Here is a 21,874-nt window from a genome sequence, read left to right as displayed (position 1 = left end):
GTATTAAACAGCACCTATTATCTAATACGCATACCAAATTTGAAAGCTCAATTTGCAATAAATCAGACCCATTAAAATAAAAACCTACCTTTTTCTTAACTTTTAACATCTTGTCCCCTACTGATCGAAATCGGACACCTGTTTATTCAAACTTTTTTCTTTACTTTGTACTGGAGAATACGTACCTCAAATAACGCCGTACAATTCTAAAACACCTTGTATACTTTTTTTCATAAAAAAATATCCTGGTTAAATGCAGGTATCAAGAAATGTAAAACGTTTTTAGCACGTAATCCGATCGTTCTCTCAAATACATAAGTTAAATACTATAATTGAATAATATTGTTTTCTATTAAACAAAGTGCTACAAAGTGGAAGAAATATACGGTTTCACTGTGGAAGAGGCAATCTCCGATATGTGTACATCAATCGGTCGCCTATCGTCATACAACGTTGGAGCTTGTAAAATTATCCCAGCTGTTCCAACTACGACTGCTAAGGTGAAAATCCAGAGGAACAATCGGTCTAAAACCATAGCAACATACTTCCAATCTTCTTTCACCTGGAAAAAGAATTACATTCAGTCACAATAATCATTCAGGTTCAAAACATTAATTTGAATTTTTTCAATTTTTAAAAATTTCATCAATTTAATGAATTTTTACGTGTGTCATCTCGAACATAAATTTAAATAAAAAATACCCTTGTGGAATCTTGTTCCCTTTTAATGTGGCTGGCAATGAACTTGACTCCGTCCATGGCTTTATGAAATTCTGGACATTGGTGCCAAGCTAAATCTGCCAGAAGAGGATCAATAAAGGCTTCGTATTCACCATCCACGGACATACGAATAATTGGTGAAGTGGTTCCATGAATGCGACAAGCCAACAACCTCGCTGATTCTATTTCCCTACAAATATCCCATAGAATAACCCAAAAACAAGTTTTGAGTATTACTAACCTATTCATCAACGTATCGCAAATGCTAGTGGTGGAAGTCAGCTCTTGGTATTCTTGATGTATTACTCCAGAACCGTGACAAAATCTGGAGCCTCTTAACCCATTGCAACCTTGAATCAGCGCTGCATGGGGGTCAAATGGGTTGTATCTAAAAGTTAAAGAATAATCAATTTTTAAGAAAAATAAATATCTTTAAAAACAAACCCTCGGCGATCCAACATATAATGCGGCCTTCTCATCATTAGAAGCCGCGGAAGAATGTGTATGAAAACCCGCTTGACCCAAGGTGCCATTACATGCGTTTGAGGGCATCGAAAATGTACGTTTAATACTATAACTGTAACGCATATGCTTAAAAAAAACGAATTTTTTTATACATATTACATTACATTTCACTGAAATACCAACCTAAAGGTATCTAAAATCATTGTAAAGAGCACAAATTTTCCTAAAAGTGGTACCACCAACGACGTTGGAGGAATAATCTCAGCCAACAGGAGGAAGAATACAGTCAACGACAGTAAAATTGAGATAGAAAGACTGACCTGAAAGAAATATTTTTAAATTTACATTGTTAGTTGTTTTGGTTAGTAACGACCTTTTCCCCACTATCAGAAGGTAAGTAGAAAACTAGTATTGTGAGGAACGATATACCCATGCAAGGAATAATCAGGTTAACCGTATAAAACAGTGTTTTACGTCTCATAGTTATATTAAAGGTGATATCCAAGTACGGTTCATCACAGCAAGTATAGAACTTTTCACTTCTGCAATTATTAACAGTTTTTTTGATCTGTAACACAACCGTCCATATTTGCACTCACCTGATTGCTGGGACTTCCAAAATATCCCATTCTACCGAGGTATAGAATTCAGTAAGATCTATCCCAATTTCCACAGTTGTAGATCCCTTTGATTCATCTATATGTCGAAGATCGACCTAGAAATAATAAATTGTTAACCATGGACCGTGACCACACCTGAAAAATCGGTTTACTTGAAAACCGTCGTAGGTCCAAGAACCAAATTTCATTACGCAGGTTTGTTCATCAAATGGAAAATATTCTACGTCAATCTCGCAAGAAGATTTATAAATGGCCGGTGGCTTCCACTCCACTCTTCCTGTGTAATTTAATGTTGCCTTTGTAGCTAAAGTCATTTCGAAATTTCCATCAGCGCTGCACATAAGAGAGGGTAGATGGATTTTTGGATTAATGAAAACTCACGAAGTCTCAACAAGATATTATTAGTTGGGAATGGTACCCAAGTTTCGCCCATATGGGCATCATCAAGCGCTATTGGAGAACGTACGATACTCGAATAAGTAGGTGAGCTCATGTAAAATGTGTACAAATACCAAAATTTTATAATGCAAAATAGTAATGTGTGAAATCGATCGATATTTCTTTTGATGTTAGAGGTAGAACCAAAATTTTAATAAGTATTAGAGTTGAAGAAGAAGGATTATGCACATTAAAATCATAGGAAACATACGGGATGTCCAAAAAGTATGAACATTTTTGATACTCCCTATATGTTCAGAATACTTTGCAAACTATGTATAATAAGCGGTTCTTACTTTCAAAATTTTAGTTTCCCAATATCTGCTAAATAGGAAAATTTTGCAATTTTCACAACAATAAAATTTGAAGAACACGCAAGGAAAATCTTTAAAAATATTCGAAATCAGCATCCAAATTTAAACAATTATAATCTCTTTGAGAAGGATATAATCTCCATTTGTTATGTTCTATACTGGCTGTCTCATAAAAAATGGGCGAAATATAACTCAATTATTTATGAATAGATTTTGATGAACTGAAAACCAAATAAAATTATATTTTTCACACTAATAAATACGTCAAAGTTGATTTTTCTTGACTCAACTTCTGCTTCAAGTGTCATTAGAATTTTGAATAGAATTATGCATTTTTTTACACTTTTTGATAGAAAGTATTTTTCTTAATTTGATGATGTATGACAAGTTAATGTGAAAAAAATTTTAAAATTTGAACAATATGTCACAACAAGTGCTCAAAATGGGTATTGTTTTTTTGTTTACAACGCAGTACAGATTATTGATTGTTATTAATGTTGTTATAAGCGACAATTATCAAGTGTCAATTTCAGTTGAAAATATTAAAAAGTGATTAGGAAATTTACAGCCATGCTTGAGGCAAATTTCCAAAGCAATAAAAATTTCGGTAAAGCGATACGTTTTTGTTCTACCTGTTTTCCTAATAGAGAAGTACATAATAGTAATAAATTTAAACATTTAGAACGCAACTTACGACACTATGGATCTTTTAAAAAGCCAAAAAAATCATTACAAAACTTTTGACCCGTCATATTGATGATAATAATAACAACTATTTTGAACGCTTATTGTGATATATTGTTCAAATTTTTCAATTTTTGCAGTTAAAAATCATTTTAATATTAATTAGTCGTACACTACCACATTCAGAAAAATACTTTTTCTCTAAAAATGCAAACAAATACAGAGTTATTTTTTAAATTCTGAGGTTGACACCTGAAGCAGAAGAAGTTGAGTTAAAAAAATTCAACTTTCATATTATTTAGTAGTCTGAACAATATCATTTTATTTGGTTTTTAGTTTATTAAAAATAAAATATGTATAAAAGTACGTTTTCTTATGATAAAGTAACTATCAAAATTGATTAAGATTCATAATTTTTTTTCCTCCAGGGTGAATCAAAAAAGGTTCACAACAATGTAAAAAGTATTTTCTGCGTTACTGTGGAATAGTACATTTTCCACACTACACACAGAAAATTTTCTGCACTCAAACACGTGCAGAAAAGTAAACTCTCATGCATGCGAATAGAGTGTACAATTTTTACCGAATAGCCCACAACTTTTTTAAACTGTAGATTAAATCGGTTTACTGTGAATAGGCATACTGAAAGCCTTAGTTTCAAAAAAAATATATACAATTCCATTACTCTTCGGAAAACGTAGCTAAAATAAATTTTATTGATTTCGTTGAGGCAACCTAGCCAAATTACTATTGGTTCTAGGAACAATGGAAACAACCTAAAAACAAAAGTTGCACTCTGCTAATTTCTGAGATCCCTTCACTAAATGTCGAAAAAATTAATCTTGTATTGTTTTAGAATCACGGCAATTTGCTTAAAGTTAAAAATCTTGTGAATTAGATATGAATTAATAAAACAGCACCTGTTGAATCGATATTCAGAGGCTCAATCGCTCGATCAAACTCTCATAACTAATTTCCCAATCGTACAGAGTGTATATTTAGAATTTAATGTTAATATCCATTAGCACCTAGTACTTTTTGATATTCAGTTACTTACTTGTTATACAGGACTATATCAGGTCTCCAAATATTGTCAGAGGGCACATGGAGCATATCAACATTTCCGTAGTCTCTTGGATTCCATTTGAGTTTGTAATCATACCATGACTGCAATCGGCATGAAAATTACCATTTTTTTTCTGCAATCAACCATAAAACATACCTTTGCTCTTCCAAAAGAGAGCGCAAAATAGGTACCTACTTATTGTACGAAAAATTTTGCAATTTTACAACTTTGAAATTGTGTAACGCTGGTAAAATAAATGTAACAGCGACTTCTCATATACATATTTGTGTCTAATACATTCAACTATTTTTTTTAGATCTTTTAGGTGGCCTGATAGAAAAAAGTTTTATAAACAAAAGTGAAGCCAGAAAGACTGTGAATTTGGGTTTGTGGTCACAAAAGTCTATTTAGGTTGAACTACATGTAAGAACTGTGGTTGAGTGGATCATAGAAGTGACATTACAGATACTATACAGGGTGTCAATTTAAAAACTTCCTATCTCTATTATCTCGAAACGGTATAAATTTTTACAATGCCGCCGGAACACATCGATTTTGTTATCGACACACTATTTTAATATCAAACTCGCTGCACCTTTTTCAACTCTCTACCCTGCAGAGCCACCCTCTTAAGTATCTTAAATGACAAAGGGGGTTAAGTGATACCTCATTTTAAAGAGCTTTTCATTCTCTACATTTTGGCTCCTCATTTACTATATTCAACTGTTGCGTTATCAAATTAGGTGACTCTCAAACATGTCCTATGATTAAAAAATTGCTGCAACAAATCAATTTACCATTAAAAGAAAAGATGTATTAATCACTGAAGCAAACATTTATTGTTGGATTTCTGGTAAAAATCAATCATGTCCAAAATTCAACAATCTTTATGTCTTTTTTTAATTTACTAGCTAAAAGAGTCAAGTTTATTAAATTTATGGCTCTTTCTCTATTGTACAGAAAGAAGTGTAAAACGATCTTTTCTATTACTTTTGACTACTCGAAAGTACATCTTTTCCTTATGTGAAAACCAGATGGTCGAGGTGATAAATTAAAGGGCGCCTGCAATATTGGTCCCTAATTACAGAGTGGTGGCAAACTTACTAATCTTTTGTATAGTTAGTTCTTAAGGAGCTTTTAGAACGAACACACGGAGGTGCCTTCTGACTGTAATTAATAAAAGCAGAATTGAAGTATCTTGTGTGAGATTATATTTAAACCCCATATCCAATATTTATCAATCTAATAAATGCCGTCGAAAAAAAATATCTATCTCGAACATGAATTTTTTTGTTGATTATTTTTATTTTCAATGGAATGCCGTTTCCAGAAGTTTTGATACTATTTTGCTTGGATTGTGCTAAAATTGAATCGAAATAAAAATAATTACAGAAGATTTATTTGCGGTAATTGGTCGGTGTTTGATCATTGTACCTCTCGCTTAATTTTATTTGCTATTTGACAAAAACCGCTGAGAGTGGCTTTTTTCACTGTTTAAATGTTCTTCCTCAAGCATATCCACGCTGTATATTATTTCGTTGCGCGTATCGTTTCCAAATTGTGGTTCTTCACACAATGGTTTTTTTACAAACATACTATTGTCTTTTACTTAACACCAAATATACGAGGATCAAACTTTCAGCATAAGTGCTTGGAGAAAATTATGTTGAAGAATGATGTCTCTTGATGAAGAGCGGTTATACACATACTATCCTTCATTCTTGGGTTCGTATGGACTCCAGTAGTCCATGGCGCCAAGCGCCCACATGTAGAATAATATGTGGGACAAGATAAAATTGGAAGAAATATAGATCACCACATGAAAATACACAAGGCCCTCTAATGAAGTAGATGGCCCTTTACATATGACAATATAACTCGTGTTATTATTAAAAATTACGAATTTCAGAAAATTTGGTGGCGAACACATTCTTCCTGCAGGATGTCTCTCCCCTCTGGTTTCTTTTTTGATCAAGTTCTCCTTGCAATAGGAAATTGATATTTTACTCTGTTGGGGTATATTTCCATAATAAAAATACTGTTTTGAATTCGCAACTTTTCTCCTATTTTACTAAATCTGGAAACATCGCATGTATCGTTTCTAAGATCAATCAGCTGTACCTTTACAAAAGGCAGGTAGTACCGACATCACTTCGTAGATGATTCACTCGAATGTTAGCGCCGCGATGAACGAGATGTTCGTAATGCACACTGTGCTAATAATCAAGATATAATCAGGTTTTCTTTTATTCTAAAGACTCGTGAGGTACGTCGTTAGTATATCCATGATTTAGTGAGTGAGAGTGAATGTTGCTTACGTGATTCTGGCTCACGCTTTTAGTACTCGGGGGTGAGTTCTGATTATTGTTTCTTGTGGTTTACACTTAAGTTTCGTTAAGTCAATGAAAACGATATAATTACAATTTTTGTTGAAAGTCAAAATTATGTGCAATTTTGGCTCTTCTGGAAGGTATTTAAGACTATCTTTGGACATGGCCGAAAAATGATATTGCAATTTGAGCTATTTCGAAGATTAAACATTTTTTTTGGTTTCAGATCTCAACTATGTACGCCTCTGCTTCAAGTCAAAATTAACTTGAAACTCTAACTATTTTGAAGATTTTTTTTCCAGAATTAATATTGAATTTTTTTCTGGAACTAAAATTGTTTTTTTTTTAATTAATTAATAATTAATTTTCTTGTGTTTCAGGTTTCAGCTGTGTACGCCTCTGTTTCTAGTTGATATTAATTCGAAACTAATTGTTTCGAAGATTTCCAAAACTTTTTTTTAGGAACAAATATTGAATTTTTTTGTGCTTCAGGGCTCAACTGTGTGGTGAGTCCAAAACGCATTTGTGACTCACATTAGAATTAGGATTTCTAGCATAAAAAATTTTCGCTGTCCTTACGCATTTTTCTTTCTCTCTATAAATAAAAATAATTTCAGTTCATTGCTGAATTACGTATACTATTTTTAAAATTACTTACAATAACCTAAAAACTATGGTAATAAATTTTAACTGATTTGAATACCTATTAGTATCGATCAGTACCACAGGTAAATAATATTTTCCGTGCAAAATAAGATCAAAGTTTCGAAACGGCAAACAAAAATAAATATTTGCTTCAGTGATTAATGTATCTTTTTTGTAATTGTTGTCTCAATAAACAATAAGTCACTAGGTTAATAAATTGATTTAGTACAACTTTTTAATCATAATACATGTATGAATAAGAAAATCTTAGTTTAATCCTATCAAAACACTAATAGGAAAAATGAGTTTAGAATTATCGAAAACGCCCAACTTGATAACACAACAGTCGAATGTAACAAATGAGGTACCAAAATATAGAAAATGAAGGGATAGAGCGGGATAGGGAGTTGAAAGAGGCACAGTGAATTCAACATAAAAATTGTTCCATTTTAATAACAAAATCGACGTGTTCCAGCGATTTTTTAAAAATCTAACCCATTTCGAGATAATGGGGGTGGGAAACTTTCAAATTGACACCCTATATAAAAAGCGTATTAGTGACATATTTTGAAATTCTATTTAGCTACAGATTATTATTTGTACCATTACTCAAATGAACAAATACCTTCTTTCTAACTCAATATTCACTTGAATGATTGTAAAAAAAGTTGTGTGTATAACTGGATCGCAAAGCGTCTACCTTTTCCCATCTAGCGACAATACTATATCACTACACCTTAAATAGGCAAATAGATAACATGCTCGTTCTTATGTCACAACAGATATGTTGGGATCTCTTCACTTGCCTTTATGGTGTAAGCAATTGATGAGCCTATTGTAATAATATGGTAAGCCATACAACCAAAGGAATCTGTGTTGTTTTATTTAATTTAAATTGAAGTAAAAACTACTGCCTAAATAAAAAAAATGTTAACATGGGAGGGCCACAAGGTAGTGGTTAGTTAAGCCGCATCCCCCTATATTTATTAATAAACGAGTTACCCGGCAAAACATCAAAAACGGGACACTTTGACCATGTAGAAAAATTGTCCTAAAATGAAAGAGACTCCACAATTTTTGTCTTTAACTATTTTCATTTTATTTATTCTGCTAGACTTTGGAATAATGGGGTGGGAATCCTATCTATATCCTATATCTATTGTCCTGTACTCACATGTGACACTATGTAATTATTGAAGATACTAATAAAAAATACTATAATCTGTGCGTATTCCTAGTAATAATAGTGTATTATACACCAAGGTTGTGAAGTACATTAATATGACTAGAACATCAAGATTAAAGCCGGAAATGCGGAATCTTGAGGAGTTCAAAACGTAAGGGTCATAAGAACAGCTGCGGTGTGCATACGATTTTTTCCATTGCTAGGGTTAATTAGATATTATAAAACCACAATAAACGTATCAAGAGTAACGCTTGAATCATAACATGAATGATGATAACATCAACTTTTTCCAGGGCGACTATAAATAAAGCAATGGGGATGAAGATAACGACATTGACCGATTAGCCTGCTAGGTAAATAATGAGTCATATGCATTTTATTATGAAACTACGTACATTATAGTTATTCGACAGACCCGATAATGGTGGCTTTTAAAGCTAATAGTGGAAAAACTTTGTTTTTCAGAAATGGGATGGTTGATACAGAGATGCAGAGGATGGACAGAAATGTGGAGCGACATTAAAAGTAACCTAATAGGTCTTTTAAACCAAGGTTGACCTATTGTTAATTGGTGTTAGTACCGAACTAATCGTTTTTCAAGCGACCTTTACAACAAATACAAAGGTCTAAGTGCAGCTTAAAATAAGTAGGTACCTACATAATAACAGGATAAAAATAAATTATAATACGGTGCAAGCAAAAGTAATACAATTGCTTACCTGTTCAACCCAAACATTAGTTGTCATAATTTGATTCTTCAAATTCTGGAAAAAATATATATATTACGTAGGTACGGGTTGAGTGGCCAAGAAGGATCGCCCGCCGTATCTCAAAAATCACTCTTCATTGAGCACTGAGCAAAAAATTAAATCGATCTTGGGGGAAAAATAATAGTCCTTTATGTAATAAGTACTTAATATGCGGTTTTATTTATCTCATAAAATCCTGAGTATATTTTGTACTTATTACATACATAACTATTCAATATGTATTTCAATAAACGATAACAAAGGTTTACTGGCATTTTAATTGTAAAATTTGGGCCTTTGAGGTAAGAAAAATACTCTCGTCGTTAATTAAGTAAACAAAAATGATTAAAATTTGACTTCCAATTTCTCAAAAATCAAATAAGCTGAGGACACATCATTCTAAAAAAATTCAACTCTTGAAATTAAGATACTAATTTTTGTAATATCCTGTATATATAGTATTTTTATAGGCCAGAGGAATTTCCGTACAACGTATTTCGCTATTTTCTTTTCAAATGAGCCATAGGAAAAAATTACTTTGCTAAAATTAAGGCTAAATAAATAAAAATAAATTCAGATGGTTTTTTAAGCCCCACAGTGTAAAAACTGTCATTTTACGCCCGTTAATGGGGGGCACCTGCACATACGAGAACAATTTTGATTTGCACCAATTTTTGTCCAATTCTCTGCAATGAATGATTTCGGAGATACAACCTTCGAAGATCCTTTTTTAAAGCTTTTCCGGTAAAGTTTTCTTAACTCACTTAAACTTATAATGTTTAATAATAATTAAAATTGCGTGATTATCCGCATAAAGTTTAAAATTAAATTCTAATTTAGGAAGCATTTTAGTATTAAAAAGCAGCTATTTCTATACTAAACAGGGTGAGTCATGAGGAACTATACATACTTCTACCATGAAATAAGATTACTAAGACAAGTGAGCATTAAAAAGATTCTCGTATTTTTTATTGTTATTATATATAGGGAGTTTTATACATTTTGTCGAAAAATGGTTTTGGCTCTGACTTTGTACTGCCAATTTGCTTTTTTTTCATGTTCTGGCAAAAGAGTACAATGTTGCGTATGGGTAAGATAATATATTCAGAGTTCAAAAAATCCAGGACAGTAGTAAAACTGAATAGGTTCCTTTCAGACCAAAAAAAACTCCCTGTATACGAATTTTCGCAAAAGCGCTATGGATATTTACTAAAGATTAGATGAACTAATAGTTATATTTAGTCAACAAATTTGCCACACTCTTCATTGCTTTATAAAAAAACGAAGTTTACGAAAATGTTACAGTTTTGGATATTTTGATGCACCTGCCATCATTATCTTGAATACACTGCATTTCAAAATCAAATATTACAATTAATAACAAAACGTAAGATTGCAATATTTAATGGAATCATAATGGGAAAAATTATTTGAAACATACATAACATTTTAAAATTAAAACAATGAGAAAAATAAAGAAAACTTATTTTTACTATTTTTGTAAAGTGACTCAAAAACCTTACATATGAAATGAAAAATTCACTATACATATACTATTATCAATTATTAATTAAAAATATCTTTAAAATAGAAACTTCTAGATTCTATGGTAGGTATATTCAAATATTCAAAACTGTAGCATTTTTTTAAACTTACACAAAACCAACCCAATTAATTACATAAATAGCTATTTATAGAGATGCCTACTACCATTTTTGAGATTACAACTTAAATTAGTAAGCAAGCTTGTGACAAATTTGGCCAAAACTATTTTTTTTAATAATAAATTAGACCTTTAACGAACAAGCGTATTTTTCTAGAACAATAACCAGTATCTGATATATTTTATGATAGTGTTACGATGCTACCTTTACTTCGATCAACTCCTTAGCTATGGTGACAGTTACTGTTTAGAGTTTTAAATGGAAATGGGGTTCAAGTGATACATCACTTTAAAGATCTTTTCAACCTGATTTTATCTAACATATTACTTATCTTTATAGGACCAAATAATACTAAAAGTAAATTTTTTCCTACTTGAATTTTGTTTATTTATAATTTTTTTTAATTAAATTTGTGAAATACCCCAATAATCTGAATATTCCATCAGTACAAAATTTAATTCATTTCGTTTAATACAGAAAAGAAATACTTCACATAAGCTATAAAAATTGCGAATAATGTCTTATTTATATTTAATGAATTAATTTTTATTAAATTATTTATATTTTATTAAGAGTAAAAATTAAATTTGAATAATAATTGGATGTGGAGATAAACTTCAAATAAATACAAAAAGAAGTTGTTCAATTATTTCACCCAAAGTATTCTGATTTGCCACCCATTAATCAAGGTATCTTAAGTAAAATTGTAAAAAAAATTCAAAATCATGTTCATGTGAGAAATAGTTCTAGGAATAGACCGAAAAAAAATGAATGCACTTTTGGCATTTGAAGAAAACCTGATAACACCAGCTCGGCAGAGAAGTCATGAAAATTTAATCAGTCATACATCCTTTCTGAACATATTTTAAAAATCTACATATTGAACCTTATAAAGGACAAATACGTTAAAAAAAGTTTGATGATGACAGAAATCGACGAATTGAATTTTGCGAAAGAACAATGTATCCTTTTCATCAATTAGAAACATCCATGAAATGGATTTTGCTTACTGATGAGTCACCTTTTATTTTAAATGGACATATTAATGGACAAAATTTTTAATATTGGTCTGCAATAAATACTCATTGGATGACAGGAGGTCACACGCAGTACCCTTTAAAGACAAATGTTTGGGCGGGTATCACAGTAAACCGAATAATAGGACTAATATTTTTTTATCAAAATTTAAATGACTAATGATATTTAAAATTTCTTCAAGACGAACTAGTCCCTATATTATCTAATTCGTTCCCTTGTGAAATAAATTCAAGTATGTCGAACGACAGGATTTGGTTATAACAAGATGGAGTAACACCACATTTTGCTCGGACTGTTCGCTTATACCTAGATGGAACGTTTCCAAATGAATGGATAGGAAGAAGAGCCTCAATAGAATGGCCGCCGAGATCTCCTGATCTCACTCCTTTCGATTTCTTTTTATGGAGATACCTGAAATCTAAGGTTTACAATACAAAACCACATGATATAAACGAACTCAAAGAACGCATGAGAAATTAAAGTAGGCGAATCACGCCAAATACTTTAGATATGTGAGGGATGAGTTTTATCATTGTTTAATGCTATGCCTAGAACTCAACATTTCAAAGAATTGCTAAGTTAAAGAAAATAATAATTTGTTTGTTTATAATTCTGTTCATTTTCTGGTGTTATTTAATCCTATGGAAAAAAATAATGTCACGTAAAATCAAGTTGAAAAGATTTTTAAAATGATATATCACTTTCCATTTAAACTTTTAAGGCTAATTATCATCCTAGCTAAGGGTTTAACATTTGTAGCATCGAAACACTACAAAAAAGTATATCGGGTAAAACGAAAATTGACGTGTTTAGGTAATTATGGCAAAAATCAAATGCCACGTAGATACCAAATTTATTCCAGTTAAAGTTACCCTAATGTATACATATGAATGTTTATAATGCCGCAACTATAGCAGTATTCGTTCGCTAAAGGTTAATGTAAGTCTATATTAATAATATGTACTACTAGCCGCAATAACAAAACTTACCACATCAATCAACTGAGATAGCTTAAGTTTTATTTTAACGGACAATGCATCGCTAACATTAACTACAGGTCTGACCAATTTGTTGTAGTTTGAAAGTAAGTCATCGTATAATCGCTTTGCATGTGGATTTCCAGAAATTCCTAAAATTGAAAAAGAAGTATAAGAATCTATCGATCAGTATTGAGTAACGATAAAGTGAATATATAGGGTGTTCAATTACAAAAATTAAAATTGTATATCGTAACTCTTTCGTTTTACATTGAAACACCTTTTTAATAGCATCTTTAATTTTTACAGTTAGACTTACATGCAAAATACAAAATAATTATTTTGTTTTTCTTTCAGATAAATACAGTGTGACTCAAAAAAAAAATTGGTATTTAACTGTACGCCTCAAACACTGTTCATTCGAGGATGCTTCGGTTTTAAACTTAATAAAATATGTTAAAATTTGTGTAATAAAAATGTTTTGCTTCATGCAGTTTTGGCAATAATCAACCGTTCCGTTGCAAATAAAGAGGGAGAGGCTTTATTCCCAAATACTTTTTAACAATGGCAAATATTACAGGGTGTTAGTTTGAAAAAAAATTAATAAAAACAGAAATCCCCCATTAAAACGAAAGTTGGGCAATCGAGAAAAATTTAGCCTAACGAGTGTTGGAAGACGAATACTTTATAGGATGTTGCGTAGCATTTCACAAAAAAAATAGTGGAGATTGGCTTTAAATGATTTTTACCGTTAACGATAAAGAAAAGGAAACACTTTATTTTCTTATTTATTTTTTTATATATGACTTAAATTCGTAAAAATTAAAAAATAAATGTAGTTATTTACCTAACAAGTGTGAAAAGTAATACTTTACCATACGTTGATTGCAATTACAGGGTGAATTCCGCTTCGCGTTGTTCGGTAAGTAATCGAGTGTAGTGAAAGTATATCGCATGAATTAAACACAATATTTTTCCTACAAACGTATGTGTGTTAAGTGTAGTGTCTTCTATAAGTTGTAATAAACAGTAGCATATGGAGAAATCTTTACGCCTACAAGTGCGGTAAGGAGTTTTACCGCAGGCATCCCAATGTCAAATGTCCATAAAAAGTCTGGACTCTGACGAATACTACTTTGATTTTTGTGCGGAATTTTTTTTATAGCGTACGTGCGGTAACGTACCACTTTCCCGCACTTTATCGCTTGTTTGTACGAAAATCCCTCAATTTCACCGCTATGTCCATCAAAGTGAATTGTGTCCATCAAACAAAAGGGTCAAAATTTTGAACGTTTTTAAAAGTAATTGTATGTAAATATTCTTTGCAAGGTTAAACGTTAAATTTTGACTTTTATTTCTCATTCAAAGGCTACATTAAAATGACTTGTCACAAAAAATGAGGCTAATGAATAGAGAACACTGCCACGTCTAAAAAATGTTACATGTACAAAATTAAAGATTTAGCCTCGTTTTGAAAAATTAAATGCAAAAGTTACAATTCCCAAAAGAATGGAAAAGGCCACTTTTCAAGTATCATTGTGATGTGTTAGGCACAGCTAACAACTTTGTGCCAGAGGAATTATTTTTAGAAAATAGAATGTCTATCTCTTTTAGTCGTCCAAAATTTTCTAACGAACCAGCTACAAGAATCACCCTGTATAAAGAGCCATTTTTTAATTTTTAAAATTGAATTAACAGTTTTCAAATTCAAAAAAGGGGCAAAACGGGGAAAGCCTTCATTTTGTAACTCAGTTAATAAATGCAACCAGTAAAAACAGTGGTTATGGTAATAATTGTAAGTACAAATATAGATCTTATATAAAGGTAATTAGGAAATGCTATTTTATATAAGTCGAGCCATATTTCGGGATCTCGCTTTTTTCGTCCGTAGAATGCCCTCCACTCGTTAGACAAAATTATACTTTTCCTTACTGATTACATAAAAAACTATTATTCTTTTTCTTGATTGATACTGACATAAAAACAGATAAATCATACTTACCTGAAAAAAGTTGCATAATGGCAAATACCCATAATGGAATTTTCATCTTTCGTTATTCGAAGCGGTGCCCTAGAAGTAAACATATAGCTTCAACTCTAAAAAAACGGTATTCATATTTTTAATATAGGAGTAGAATATTTGGGACTCTTTTCGAGTCAACCCATATTTATTTAAAAAATCGAAAATAGCCAGTTTATATTTCTCTGCTTGTCGAATTTTAAAATGTGATCAAAAATATGATCCGGTATAAAACAAAAAAGTTTTAATATAAAATTTCGACTTTTGTAAGGAACATTCTGTATATTATGTTATTAAATCCGCTTGTTATTGCTGATTTCACAAAGATAAGATTTTGTGACCTTATCTCTAATCATTTTCCCCCAATTAAATTATTTGTATTTCGTTCAAGATAATGCGTAAGAAAAACAAAGCTCCTTAATTTCACACTTTTTACCTATTGAAATTCAAGTTATTTGTTTGTCTACACACGATTTTTACGAAAAGCAAATAGGTATTTCGATGACATGAAAACAATTAAGAGATAAGATTAAGAGAACTTTATATTTTTCACAATCGACAAGAAATTGATCTATTAACTAATATATACGTATATGTATAGTATTCGAATACAAAAATCGATATTTTATGTCATAGCTCTATTATTTTGCATCAAATTATTTTCTGAACAACATTTTTAACTTACATAATACACACAAAATTGCAATTTTCAACTTTTTTAAATAAATATGGTGGTTAAGTTATACTATTCTTGCGTTCATGGTAATTGTAAGAGAAATAAAGTCGGTCAAATAAGAGAAAAATTGTAATTTTTTGTGATTATTGAAAATATAATTAGACTTGCCAAATTATTACTGGTTTCATAATCAAATCAATATCAACTTTTTCTCGAGTTTTGACCAGGATTTCTCACTTTTTTTTAGAAGTCTTTTTTATTTTATCTTCATTGATATATTATTCTAATCCTATTTTTAGGCGTTCGGGTATTATATTTTTAAAATTGGAACCTATAACTATTCCGTTATTTCAACAAACTTTATGAAACTTTTCTGGGTTTCCCTCAAGACATAAAATTAACGGATGATACAAGGGTGTGCCATTTCTGCGTTAAAATCTGGGCTAAGTTTAAAATATTATCTAATTAACAACATACTCGTATGCCCATATTAATAGTTATTTAACAAATGAGTTTATTAACGACGGCAATCAATAATCGAGATTGTAACGAGTAAGCGTAGCAAATTATTATTTTGTAGTTTGCTAGCAACGTTCTATGTAGTACCAATATACAGTCAGGAGTAAAAATATTCGGACACTGTTCAAACCTTTACAATACATAATATTTCAGGTGTAAAAGGTGAAGAATAAAAACGATTTTTTTTATAATGATGTATAAAATTATTTACAATAGAGGCATATACTAAGTCACATAGAAAACCGAACACCCAGTAAAAATGTTCTATTTTCAATATTTCGTACAAATGTCAAAAGGGCCAAAGTAAGTAAATGATTAAAATACCAAGTAAATTGGATAATTTTAATCAATTAATTAGAATGTTTATAATTAATAATGCGTTGATGCGCTACGAATTTTTACACATTTATTAACGTGTGTAGGCACACTCCTAATGAGGTGGTTAATGTCCTCCTGTGGTATTTCATTCCAGGCAATTTCTATCTCATGTCGAAACGCTGCGAGTCTTTAAGAGAGCTGCTGTAAAGTTCGTAATTCTCTACCGACAATGTCCCACAGGTGTTCAACTGAAGACAAATCTGAGGATCTTGGAGGCCAAGGCAACAGTTCAGTTTGAGCTTGTTGAAAGTACTCCAACACTACCCTTGCTACGTGTGATTGAGCATTATCCTGCGGAAAGATGGGTGTTTGGAGTGTTTTTAAGTATGGAACCAAATCAGGTTCCACTATTTATGGAATGTACCGCTGTGCGGTCATATTGTCTCTAATAAAAACTAGGAGTGACCTAGAATTATAGACAATGGTACTCAACACCAAGATGAAAATGCCTCTCAACAAAAAATTGTGGATCTCGTCGTTCCCCACACCGCCTTCCAACTTTTACTCAACCGTCATGCATGTCCAAACAGGACCTGAATTCTTGGCTGAAGACTATTGCTTTCCACTTCTCATTCCAGGCTAATCGTTACCTATTCCACCCAAGTCGATTTCGTTTGTGCTCCGAAGTTAAACGTAAGACGAATTGTGCTTGGTATGAAAATAGACCAAAGCTTCTGATTCGTCGGTATAAATTTCGCATTCCAATAACTTTACCGTGTTCTGCAAACCACTGATTGATAATTGCTTTGGTGGTAGAGAATCGATCCCGTATAACCAATAATCTTGGATGACGATCTTGTAGTGGTGTCGTCTTGTAAACTGGTCCAGTAGCTTGCATCAAAAGTTAGTTTTTCTATCCTTAATAAAAATACTAAAAAAAAGAAATATCTAAAGCATGCAGGGCGATAAGATTAAAAATGTAGTTCCATCTTTTTTGTAACATAAAATATTTGTAAAAAATATTATCGTAATCGGAAAATGTTTACTGAGTGTTCGGGTTTCTATGTCACTTAATATACATTTAATGTCTTAAATAAATCGAACAGCAAAAATGTTTTAAATAATGAATAAAATGGTTACAATACAAGGAGTTAAAAATATTCAGACGGTTTTATTATTATATGTTTTAAGTAAAATGCAAATAAATTTTACTACTTTGAATATCCTTCATTTTGCTTAATGAAACTTCTGAAACGATTAGGCTTCGAAATTTTTTTTGTTAAACTCCGTATCAATTTTAGACCATATTTCTTTTAACATTAGCTTCAAAGATACCTTATTAGTCATTTCTTGCTTTCTGACCTGCGTTTCCAAGAAACGCCACACATTCTCAATAGGGTTGGGATCTGGAGAGTAGGCTGGACTTTTGATCACTTAGACAATTATAGGCTAGCCATTCTTTTACTATTCTTCTGCTATGTTTGAGAGCGTCATTCTGATAAAGTTTAAATATATTTTAAATGTCCATGTTGTCGGCACTGGATCGAAGGTTTTCTTTTAAAAGATTTAAATAATATACTTTATCCATATTTCTTTCGATAAATACTATTTGCCCAACTCCTACACTTGACATACAAATTAATACCATAGCAGACCCTCCACCATGCTTGACTCTTGAACGTAAGTTTTCGCTTTTTAAAGCTTAGTCTGCTCCAAACTCTTAGACGTCCATCTGAACCAAATATGTTAAATTTGAACTCGTCGCAGAAAATTACATCTGACCAGTAATTATCTTCTTTTAATACATACATAGCTGGAGGCAAATTCTAGCCGAATGTTTTTATTCTTTTGCGGAAGTCACGGTTTTTTCTTGCTATTCTACTATGATGGTCATTGGAATGGATGCAGCATTGTATTATTATGTTTTCCTTACTATGTTGTTCTAAGTAGATTTGCAGTTTCGGAGCACTAATTATGGGATCTTTTTAACTTATCGCATAATAAGACGTTAGTCCCTTATATTCAGCAGATTTTGATGGCCTGTTTGTGCAGTAAAATCGAGTCTGTTTTCGTTTCTATATCGCGAAATAATATCTCCAACTGTCCTTTGTTTAATTTCAGCATGGAGGCAATTTTATTGTAGAGCAACCTTTTTCATAATGAAATATCATGAATTTTCTTAAATCGAAACTTGTATTTTTACTACTAGCCGTATTGTAATAATTTTAAGTGGTACTGAGCACAGAAGTGTAAATAAATATACATGTCAGAAGATTCCTAACTCGTAGAGAAACAAAAACACAAGTTTAGGCGATACTTCTTTATTTCTCTAAAATCGGGAATCTAATGAATCCCTTTTTGATGCGTGAGAGTCACCCCAGGTGCATCTGCTTTTCTTCCAAAAAGCCTGTCACCATACCTTCCTCATTCTTCCCACGCTCACATCCCTTAATCATCTTATTCGCACCTCCATATGTTTTTAGGCGAGATGATAAACAGACTTTTATCTTTTACCACAAATGATCTATTTTGACTAATACAAGTTTAGTCCATTTCTAATTTACAATGGGGCACCAGCAGGTGCCTGTGACATTCCGCACATGCCCAAGGATAAGTTACAATATTATGAGACATGTTTTTTGCATTTACATTAAATGAGTTGATAAGCAACCCCATATGACTTTCTTTATGAAAGCTCACATACATATACATAAGGGGTGGCACCAACAATCGCATGACTCGTTCTTAGAAAACTCTTATTGAATTGTCCGAATATTTCTGGTTTCTTGTAACCATTTTATGTATTATTCAGGGAATTTTTTTGCTGTTCGATTTTTTTTAATCATCAAATGCACGCATTTATTGTAAATGATCTTATACATCATTATAAAAAAAATCAGTTTTTATTTTTCAACTTTTAAGCCTGAAATATGCTTTGTAAACGTTTAGCCAGCATCTGAATATTTTTGGGCCTGACGATACTATAAAAAATCTTTGCTCTCTGTTAACAAACGTACTGAATTACTTTCTTAATATCTTCTATTTTTGTTTCATTAGAAAGTTTTTTACTCCGCCTATTCTAGCATGCGTTGTTCTTTGGTCGGCAAATTAGCAACGTCATCGTCAGCATTAACGAAAAACATGTTTTAAAAATATAAATCTGTTTAAATATAGCCATTTTTGCTTCATGTTAATGGAGCGTTCTTGTAAGAGAAATTGCGGACGACGATTACACGCTAATTATTATTTTATTTTATTGATTTACTGAGCTTTATATTTCGCTTTACCCATTTACTTTTAAGTATTCCAGTATTTTGTAAAAAAACACCAACAACAGAATCTGAAAGAGTGTTCTGGCTATTCTTGTTCTTTTGCTTGTACTCAAGATCTCTCTATGCCGATCCTTGAAACCTCGACTCGATATTAAAGAGGAATTTGGCAAAAAAATTCGAGATGCGGATAACAGAAGAGAATTTTGATTCGCGGTAACAGGACCGTTCCACGTTTCAATTATTTGCTGCTGGAATCGAAATCGAAATTATGACGTCGAAATGGCCCTATCGAGATTTCAAAATTCGAAGTACAGTCACATTTAATAATTTAACATATAACTTAATTCCTTATTGAATAGGTGCTAATTCATGCTTAAGCATAATTTATTTTTTAAAATGACTCTGAAGTATGTATAACAACATTGTCATGCTTATGCACTGACAGGCTAACTAATACGATTCTATATCCATTCACTACCTACGTATTAGGAACTCACTTCTACAAGCATGCTGCTTACTTAAGGTATCACCTCAAATCCCTTATTATGAAGATTAAATGTCAGTTATATTACATAATTGATATTAGGAACAAAGGAGCGTAATTTGTAAACAATAATGCCTGCAACCACACGAGACTGTGGCCCAAATTTCCAGATATTCGTTCATCCTGCCAGTTCTTCTTATTAAGTTCTTGTGCGCAACTCACTACGCAGGGCATTGGGATGAGGGCAATCCAGTTTAGCTCGTAAAGCTGAATGAGAAACATGATTAAATGTGACGATGGAGGAGCTGAAGGGCCTTTTTCGATGGTCGCTTGACAGGCCATTGAAAGGTGTTTCCTGATTTAGTTGGGTGAAAATAAAACGATTTTTTTTTTGTTTTTTGTCGAAGCTTGTTTGAAGCCGAAGCTCGTTAGAATAATGTTGTGCGTCTAGGAACGCATCCCTTGGCTTTAATGGCCAATAGATATTAGTTATACGCAAAAAGGAAAACGTGCAAAGTTCCTCTTAGCTCGGTGGTGAAAATGCGATATACAGGGTGATGTATCGCCGGACTGTCCACAAGAAACCCCCATGTAAATTTCAGGACCATCTACTGTTATCTTCCCTGTTCGTTTAAGGGCTTGTATTAGACTTTTTTGAAAGTTCTTTTATGAGGGACTCGCATATAAAACATGGAAAACGTTTTTTGCCGCATTTGCGAGACATTTTGAAAAAAGCTTTTCTAAAATCTGCAAACCTATAATGCTGCCCTGACGTTTTTCTCAATTAAACCACCAGCAACAAAATAATGTATGGTTTGAATCACGTAACTTTTTATGCACGCCATAGGCTTCATATCAGTAGCGGTGCCACATTTTTCAAAATTAATATGTAGCAGGGATTTGTCAGGTATTGGTGCAACGCTATCAGTATTTAGCAGTATTTGACAGTATTGTTAGATCCAGAGCAAATAATTATACGAATGAATAATAAAATTTTAAAATAAAAAAATTAATTATAATTAAATAAATTATAATTAATTAAATTAAGTGGCAACCGTGTAAAAAAATAGAGTTATGTTTAAACATTCAAATATATCTTTATTCTTTTTTAGCATATCCAATTTATAAATTTACGTAAGGCACCTCTCAACTGATACATTTTGTGTCCGACATAAAAAGTTACGTAATTTGAACTATATTTAATAGTATTAGCAAACAATAAATTCCTAATTATTTTTTTAAATTAGTAAATATTCAAACAATTCCCCATTTACTGTTAAACAGCAGCGCCCTAAGTGGTCGAAAAATCCTCTCCTTGTGTGGCTAAGCTCTTGAGGCGAAAGAGCACAAGCGGCCAATATCGCCTTTTTTAATTCCTCAGGTTTCGGTACCGGATATCTTTGCAAATGCTATCCAGGTGATCTCACAAAAATCATTTATTGAAAAGTCAGGGGATCGGGCTGGCAAGGGAATTGTGTGATTTGGTCCGATTACGTGCCCATTAAATGCGTTTTGCAGATGTTCTCGAACCGGAATGTACTGTGTGCCGGACAATCATCCATTTGAAACCAGACCTCTTCGTTTTCTGGAACAACCTCCGCTAGTGCCGTCCCAATTTCATTTTGAAGTATTAGGTGTACAACTTTGCTTCCGCCGTTTTTTTTCCGAATTTCGCGATTTTATTGTAAA

At 32.0% G+C, this 21,874-nt stretch overlaps 1 protein-coding gene across 1 annotated transcript; it reads right to left on the bottom strand.

Moving 5' to 3' along the window:
* Positions 1–338: 338 nt before the first annotated feature.
* Positions 339–20,322, bottom strand: LOC136416724 (acetylcholine receptor subunit alpha-like). The gene is made up of 13 exons (XM_066402053.1): positions 20,199–20,322; positions 14,899–14,967; positions 12,909–13,048; positions 9,188–9,232; positions 4,299–4,408; positions 1,958–2,138; positions 1,785–1,900; positions 1,559–1,727; positions 1,369–1,505; positions 1,165–1,311; positions 962–1,108; positions 703–910; positions 339–562 (listed from the first exon to the last, which is right to left on the bottom strand). The coding sequence occupies exons 2-13, from the start codon at positions 14,942–14,944 to the stop codon at positions 365–367; spliced, it is 1,644 nt and encodes a 547-aa protein (XP_066258150.1). The 5' UTR covers positions 14,945–14,967; positions 20,199–20,322; the 3' UTR covers positions 339–364.
* Between the last annotated feature and the right edge of the window lie 1,552 nt (positions 20,323–21,874).

This window comes from Euwallacea similis, chromosome 24, assembly GCF_039881205.1.
Source record: "Euwallacea similis isolate ESF13 chromosome 24, ESF131.1, whole genome shotgun sequence".
In the NCBI taxonomy this organism is placed as follows: Eukaryota; Metazoa; Arthropoda; class Insecta; order Coleoptera; family Curculionidae; genus Euwallacea; species Euwallacea similis.
Note: the sequence above shows the minus strand (reverse complement) of the source record. Positions and strands in the feature narration are given on the sequence as shown.

Excerpts from the sequence above, each read along its gene's own strand:
- LOC136416724 (XM_066402053.1), bottom strand. The coding sequence starts at position 14,944 with ATGAAAATTCCATTATGGGTATTTGCCATTATGCAACTTTTTTCAG. Across the intron at positions 911-961 it reads TGCGATACGTTGATGAATAG|GGAAATAGAATCAGCGAGGT; the intron begins GTTAGTAATACT and ends GGATATTTGTAG. Across the intron at positions 563-702 it reads GGGAACAAGATTCCACAAGG|GTGAAAGAAGATTGGAAGTA; the intron begins GTATTTTTTATT and ends TTCTTTTTCCAG.